Consider the following 7756-nt stretch of genomic DNA (forward strand, 5'->3'; position numbering starts at 1 on the left):
CAAAAGAACAAACACGGTATGCACTCTCTGATAAGTGGTTATTAGCCCAGAAGTTTGGAATACAGGTAATTCACTCTTCTAATCCTATAGTTTAGGAGGCAGAGGCAGGCAGATTTCTATGAGTTTCAGGAAAGCCTCGTCTACATAGTATGACCGTGTCTCAATAAATGAATGAATGACCAAACAAACAAGAATTATTTCTACTTGGGGCAGTTACATAGTAATATTACAGTTTATTTTAAAGGGCAAACCTTTATTCTAGCTATGAAATTTAGCATATTATATGAACAAATAACAACAATAATTTGTCAAAATTATCTGAAGCTTTAGATTTCTTTGCAAGTCTATTCCTTTCAGAAAGCAAACTTTATCTCCTTATTAAACAACTATTTGGTATCCTACAAATAATTAAGGGAAAATCACAGTGGTGTTCTCCATTAAAGAGAGACATATGTTGTATGAGACTTCTATGTGTAATAACCAAAAATTCAGAATTGGTTACAGAATCATTCCCAAAATATGAAGAAAATCTAATGATTTCACCATCCTAAAGAACAAAAGACTTCACACAAAGATTTTACTCTTAGGGCTGGAGAGATGGCTTAGCATTTAGAAGCACTTGATATTTTTGCAGAGATCCCTAGGTTCAGTTCAGTTTCACCTCCTTATAACAGAAAGAATGAATGGCTGTCTGTTTAGGAGAAAATCATATCGGGTAGCAGAGAAGGAAATTTAAAGCCAACTTGAAAAGGACAATTTGTCCCTCACTGTGGATATGTAACAGAAGAACAGGAGATGGAAGAGAGGTCATCAGGGTTTGCACATTTACGTTTGTGTTCAGAAATGTGTGGCTCACACAGACTTCTACAAAATGTGGTCTTTAATGAAGTGATATGAAGATAAGTTTGGCAGTCTTGGTACTGGAGGTTTCTGGTGGCCAAACAAGTCTAGGATCCTGTGTGTACACACCTCACAGCCTACTCTTGTGGCTCTGGGATGAAGGGGGACATCTTTCTTTCTGACAAAGAAGTCTCCAGGCAAATGTTATGTTGGTACTGGTTGAACACCACGTCTTCCAAACACGACCACACATTCCACTACCACACATTCTTCTGACCATCCTCATGCTGACATGTGAAAGTGTGACCTCAGTATTGGCCCAAGCCTTAGCCTATGGCTCTGACCCAGTTACTTCTGTTTCATCTGCTTCACGTGCACAGGTTGTTGCTTCATGGTCCCCTGCTTTGCTTCCTCACCATAAGGAACTATGACCCTCTGAAATCATCAGCCAAGTCAGTTTTTCTCTAGTAAGCAGTTTCAGTGCTTGATGGCAGTGATATAAGAGAAATTTAATATATATTAATAGACAGGATGTGTGGGGTTATGGAGTGCCATGTCTGCTCTGCCACTGATCATGGCTGCTATGGGAGGAGGAACATGCGAGTTGACCCCTACACTGTTGCTTGCTGGGGATGGGGGGTGTTGGGCTGTAGGGAAGCCCTGGGACACTGCTCTGGGGGTAGAAAAATACAGTCTGCAGTGCAAAACAGCTGGAGCTTGCTTGGAGGTCCCCAGGCCTGTAAGGAGGCAAGGGCCATCTTGTTCTCAGGCTCTCAGACATCCAGGCACTGCGGGAAGTTGCAGAAGAGCTGAGAATGGAGTGGGGACCAAAGGGCTGGATCTAGCCTGGGAATGGGGGGATGGAAGGATTCAAGGGAGCTTTGGCTGGTCCTGCAAGGGGGTGTTCTTGGCTTGACAGCAGTGGCAGGCTTGAACTTGGGTTGGTGGCAGCTGTGGCTGGGTGCATAGAATGGCCTCCTATAGATTAGATGGTGGCTCTGTAGGTAAAGGCCTTCTCCATGTCTCCCCACAGTGGATCCTGATGAAAAGAGGCAGTCTATGGTTTTAAGGTATTCATTGTCATGGCAGAAAGTGGATGAGTGAAACCATATCCCACTTCTCAGGATGGGCTTGAGGTTAAATACCTTTTGCAGGGAGGAGTGTCTGGGAAGGAGAGCTTATGGGCTAAGCCTCGAGGCCTTTAGGTACCTCATTAAAATGGAGATCTGTCTTGAGCCTATGTGACCACAGGTCACATCCTCTACCTGTGGAGGGGCTTGGGGTGTTGCCCATATGTGACTGATGGCCACAAATCTATGGGGGGCTGCGGCTAGTGACAGGGGCATGGTGCCCGGGAACAGGTGAACTGTCTGCTGTCCCTTCAGGTTTTCCATGGTTTCGAGCCTTAGCTTAAGCGGGAGCCAAGCCACCTTCCATGGTCCCACAAGGATGAATACACAACAGCCTTTTTGTGTTGAGAGGCAGACTTGAAAATATATACCACAGTGCCAAACATGGTAAGGTGAAAAGTTGGGAGATCAAGGAAGAAGAATTTGGAGTTCCAGGCTAACTTGGGCTATACAGTGTGATGATACGTCACACAAACAAACAGAAGCTAAACAAACAAAAAACAATTTGCTTTCAATACAGGGTTTAATTTAACAAGATGTAAAGTATCCATTTTTTTTTTGTCTAAAACTGGTGTTCTCTCCTCCATAAGAAATATAAAGCAGCTGGCTAGAAAATGGAGTTTGAAGTGTTCTTTTGAGTTCATCAAAATAGTTTGTGAAATAGCTACTTTTTAAAATTATATTCATTTAAATGATTGCTCACTCATTTACCCAATTGATTTGAGCTTGACTGTGTGACTCTGTGTTCCATACAAATATTTAGCAAAGCAGTGAAGACAGAGGCTCCCAGCGGACAGATCATCTAGTAACTTCAAGTCAGAACCGGACAAGCATCACCTAGGCATTCTAGTCTTGACAAACTGTGGTGCTTAGCAGATTTTATATATTTAATGTCCTTGTGGTTTTCTCCACACAAAGCCTCCGGCCTCTGAGAGGACTGGCATGCCCTCCATTCAGGGTTGCCTGCGGTGATTGTTTAACTTCAGTTACTATAGTCATGACTTCAGCTCTACCTGTATGGGAACATCTTTGTTAGTTCCTCTATTTCTTTGTTTTTTAAAGATTTTATTTATTTATTTTATATATGATGAGTACTCTGTAGCTGTCTTCAGACACACTAGAAGAGGGCATCAGATCCCATTACAGATGCTTGTAGGCCACCATGTGGTTGCTGGAAATTGAACTCAGGACCTCTGGAAAAGCAATCAGTGCTCTTAACTGGTGAGCCATCTCTCTAGTTCCCCACCCCCTTTCTTATTTAGGGAAAACAATACATTTCTTCCCTGCACTGAGGCAGTTGAAAATAAAGAAATGAAGCAACTAAAAAAAAAAAAAAGGCAAGAAAACACGGAATGGGATATAGCTGTTGGCAGCGTGTTTGTGTGGTACGCGTGAAGCTGTGGGTTCTCTGTCCAGCACCAAGCAGGCAGAGTGGTGTATGCCTTGCAGTCAAGGGCCAAGGGAAGTGGAGGCAGGAGGATCAGAAATACAAAATCATCCTAGGCTACACAATAAGTTTGAGACTGGTCTTGGATACACGGCCCTATGTCAAAAAAGAAAAGAAAAAAGATTGAGAGTTAATGATAATGATTATGATTCATAGAGTTCTGGAAAGTGAGAGACCTTCCCTGGTTTGGTCCAGGTGCACAGTAGCATCTGAGCCGTGGGTCAACTCTGAGCTCAGCCCTAGACTGGGGCATCCTCACAGCCAGTGTCTGACTTCATGCTCCTTACACTCTGTGTATCTTGTCAAGCTCTACAAACTGTGTCACTTCATCTAAGCAAGGCCACCATGCATACAGGAACCTCTCCACAATGATTCTCAGCCAGGGGGTGACTTGGACTTCACCCTGGGCCCCCCTTTCTAGGAGCGCTTCCACTTCCTCTCGAGTCAGGTAGCTGAAGCTACTGACTTCACTCGGATCTGCACTGATCTTGACGTCTTTCATGACAAGCAGAAGGTAACAAACTTCGTGTTCTCCCCAGACTGCATCAGATTTTGCCTTATAGTGATATCTTGTCATAAACAGGATGTCCTCTAGAGAAACCTGTGATGGAAATTGATATAATGTTAACAAATCTGGTTAAAATGCAGAATATGTAGAGAATAAAAGAAAATATATGTGTCCTCCTCAAAAGAGATTAAGACCGGGCGGTGGTGGCACACACCTTTAATCCTAGCACTTGGGAGGCAGAGGCAGGTGGATTTCTGAGTTCGAGGCCAGCCTGGTCTACAGAGTGAGTTCCGGGACAGCCAGGGCTACACAGAAAAACCCTGTCTCAAAAAACCAAAAAAAAAAAAAAAAGAGATTAAGAATTTTGTTTAGCAGTTGGTGGTTGCTTAAAGCTTAACTTGATTGATTGACTGATTGATCTGTTCATTTTATTGTTACTGTAGATTTTTTATACAAAATGATGGATTTATTATGCTATTTTCACACATGTGTATAATGTACTTTACTCATATCTCTCACCTCTCTCTACACTTCCTGTTGTTATCCTTTTTCTTTCCTAACCACTGTTCTGTTTTCATCATAAACACACACACACACTCACACATTGTGATGATACACACATATACACATAATAAAATACATTTTAAAATATTATTAAAATATACTACATACATACATACACACACACACACACACACACACACAAGAACGCACGCCAGTTTTTTTTTTTAAATACTATCAACTTTGTATACATCCAGTCCAGAACATTTCTAGAATTTGGCTACTGTGACTACAGTCACAGGAAACATAAATAGGTATCACTGTTGTATGCTTACAGAGACTCCTATGGGCCTGTGTACAAGAGCTGTATAACCAGATCATAAGGAAGTCTTTTTATCTTTTAACAAGCAGCAGCATCGTGTTTGGCATTTTAATGTAGTTGTAATTAAGGTTAACGATTATAATATTTAAGTTTTACTTCATACCCTTCAATACATGCTAAAGATAAAAGACCTGTATAAACTGCAGACATGAAGGGGAGAGACAGTACTTCCACAACAATCTTTGCCCAGTCTTAGAAAGTTTTCAGACATCTCATAGTGAGTGGCATGAGCTTGAACCATCTCTAGGCATTTTCTTTCATATTCCCAATGAAGTCCTAGTGTAAAAGAAGGGAAACAGGGTGGTGGGTGGGGAGGGGCTGCCAAAGGTGGCTCAGGCTTGCTTTATTTCCCATGGGGCACAGGAAATGGTGACCACAGGGGACCTCACACTGGCACTGGAGGGGAGTGTGTTATGCAACTGATTGGCTGTGCTCAATATACATACTGCTTGTGTGTTAGACTCCTGTGCATTTCTTACTCATGCGGATACTGGCCCTGAAGGTAGCTCTTGGCCAGCTCCTCGAATAAAGACACTGTGTTCAGGTACTTTCTGTGCTTTCATGATCTGGATGACAGCAGCTCCGAGATACCTGGTCCAGCCCTCATCTGGAGCACTTCTGATCTGCCTGGATGACAGCAGCTCTGAGATACCTGGACCAGCCCTCATCTGGAGCACTTCTGATCTGCCTGGGCTACAGCAGCTCCGAGATACCTGGACCAGCCCTCATCTGGAGCACTTCTGATCTGCCTGGATGACAGCAGCTCCGAGATACCTGGTCCAGCCCTCATCTGGAGCACTTCTGATCCGCCTGATTGCAACTTTTGTGCTCTTATTACTGAGATACATATTTAATAAAAATAACGATTCTGCATTGACATCATTGGCCTGAAGGAGTTCAGCCATGGATTGGTGCCCCATATCTACTCTCTGCTCTGCTGTTTCCATCAGATCAGCTTCTGTCAACTTATTCTTTTTACTAAGTTGGGTAATGATATACCTATTTGAGCAGTCCGTTTAGACTCAACCTGACTACCATCTGCTTAGGACTTGTGATACATACACACACCATACTCGTTTCTCAGACTCCAGAATGTACTTCTGCATATGTCCAACATGATTTCCAAAAACCAAACCAAAACCAAACAAACCACCTTGTTTCTGGGTAAACTCTTTCTCTACAAAGTTCAGGACAGATCACACACAAAGGGTAAGGTAAGACCTGGCCGCCCCAGCACTCTCTTTGGGATATTTTACACAATGGCTTTGACCAGGTGGGTGTTGATTCCATGTCTCACCAAAATCTACTACTTTTGTAGACATTGTACAAGTTTAGTTCAGAAACCTTATGGTTCTTTTGCAGAACCAAGGTCAAGGGATGAAGCCCATCCTCTGTTCAGGGTGCAGAGGTGGGAGGAGCTTCTCATGTAGCAAGAGACAAGAAGTATCTCCTACTGAAGTTTTAATTTTAGGTTTTTTTGGTTTGGTTGTTTTTTTTGTTTTGTTTTGTTTTGTTTTGTTTTGAGGAATCTCCATGCTGATCTCCAAGGTGGCTACACTAGTTTACACCCCACTAGTGGAATAAGAGTGTTCTTTCTTTCTAACCATATCTCTGCCAGCATTTGTTGTTCTTCCCAAGAAGCCATTTTTGATAGGGATAAGGCAGAACATCTGTGTAATTTTCACTTGTATTTCCTCAGTGGCACAGGATGTTACACACTTACCGGCCATTTGCATTTGTGTTAAGAACTCTGGTTCATTCATTTGTCCATTTGCTGTTGAGATTGTTCACTTATTTTTTGCCAAACCTTAATTTAGATAACTAAATTTGTGGACTCAAATCTGAAGTAGGTTCCTTTGACCCTTTACAATTGTCTGTATCCTTTAAAGAAGTAACTATTCCACCCCCTATCTCACAGATCCTCATGGAAGCTTAGCAGGTTTCTGTGGAAAATACCCAGCCCCTCTGATGCCCCTGCTCCAGTGGATAAATTCAGGGACATGCACAGTCAGTTCTAGACATTCTTTTCAATGCATATTTGCAATTTCCTCCTCAGAAGTGTTCCAAAGGCTGAATTCCTCCATAGTCTTGACCTTGCCCAGATTACAGAATTCAGCAAAGAACCACCACCTCTTTCTCACAGCCCCTAGGTGAGGCCAGGGGCACAGATTCATCACCCTCAGGTAGGCAGTGTTTAGCCTCTGGTCCTTGCTCCCTTGGATTTCTGCTTTCAGTGATCAGACATGGGTACCTGGTCCTGCGGGATGCCCAGCTCAGCCTGCAGACGTCTCAGGGCTGCCCTCTTGACTCCCAAGGCATCTTTTTCTTCCATTTCTTCAGGATTACTCAGTGGATGACTAGAACAGGAGTCAGTAAAGTGCCCTGGAGAGAAGACACATGGGAAACAATATTCTTATTCATTCCTGGAGATAGAATAGATGAAACTGGACTGCAACTCTCACAGGGAGGGTCATTGTGGCACGACAGGTGAGAGAAGTGAGCAGAGCCACAGTCCCTGTTCCCAGGGCTGGGATGGTGTTAGTTGAGAAAGCTTTGTATTCCTGGACAGATCACGCCAAGCCAGCACAGTTTTCACTTAGGGAGGAGAAGAAGTGAGAAAGAGAGAAGAGGGCATTGGGTCAGGGTCCTTGTCCTTTATCTGGGCTATTACATAGGTAACACAGGTGGTTGCATGTGCAAGAGATACAGGCAATGCTACTGTGCAGGGGGTGTGGGACTGTTGCCATGACAACACATACAAGAAGGTCTTATCTCCTAGGGATGACTTCTCCTAGGGCTGGATGTAAATAGTTTCTGATGCTAACAGTAAGGGTGAGGTACATGCCTAGGAACCAGGAACCAGCAGCTATGACTGCTCTCTGCCTGGGAACCAGCAGCTATGACTGCTCTCTGCCTGGGAACCAGCAGCTATGACTGCTCTTTGCCTG

The 7756-nt window shown here is 43.4% G+C and overlaps 1 protein-coding gene across 1 annotated transcript in view; it reads right to left on the reverse strand.

Annotated features, from left to right (window-relative positions):
* Positions 1-3139: 3139 nt before the first annotated feature.
* LOC116082496 (isopentenyl-diphosphate delta-isomerase 2-like) overlaps positions 3140-7756 on the reverse strand; it is a 7538-nt gene continuing 2921 nt past the window's right edge. The window contains exons 2-3 of the mRNA XM_031359409.1: positions 7060-7190; positions 3140-4018 (exon numbers count right to left, since the gene is read on the reverse strand). Of these exons, the coding sequence (XP_031215269.1) occupies positions 3701-4018; positions 7060-7140 (399 nt within the window). The 5' untranslated portion in view covers positions 7141-7190 and the 3' untranslated portion in view covers positions 3140-3700. The remainder of the gene's footprint in view (positions 4019-7059; positions 7191-7756) is intronic.

This window comes from Mastomys coucha, unplaced genomic scaffold, assembly GCF_008632895.1.
Source record: "Mastomys coucha isolate ucsf_1 unplaced genomic scaffold, UCSF_Mcou_1 pScaffold7, whole genome shotgun sequence".
Taxonomy (NCBI): domain Eukaryota; kingdom Metazoa; phylum Chordata; class Mammalia; order Rodentia; family Muridae; genus Mastomys; species Mastomys coucha.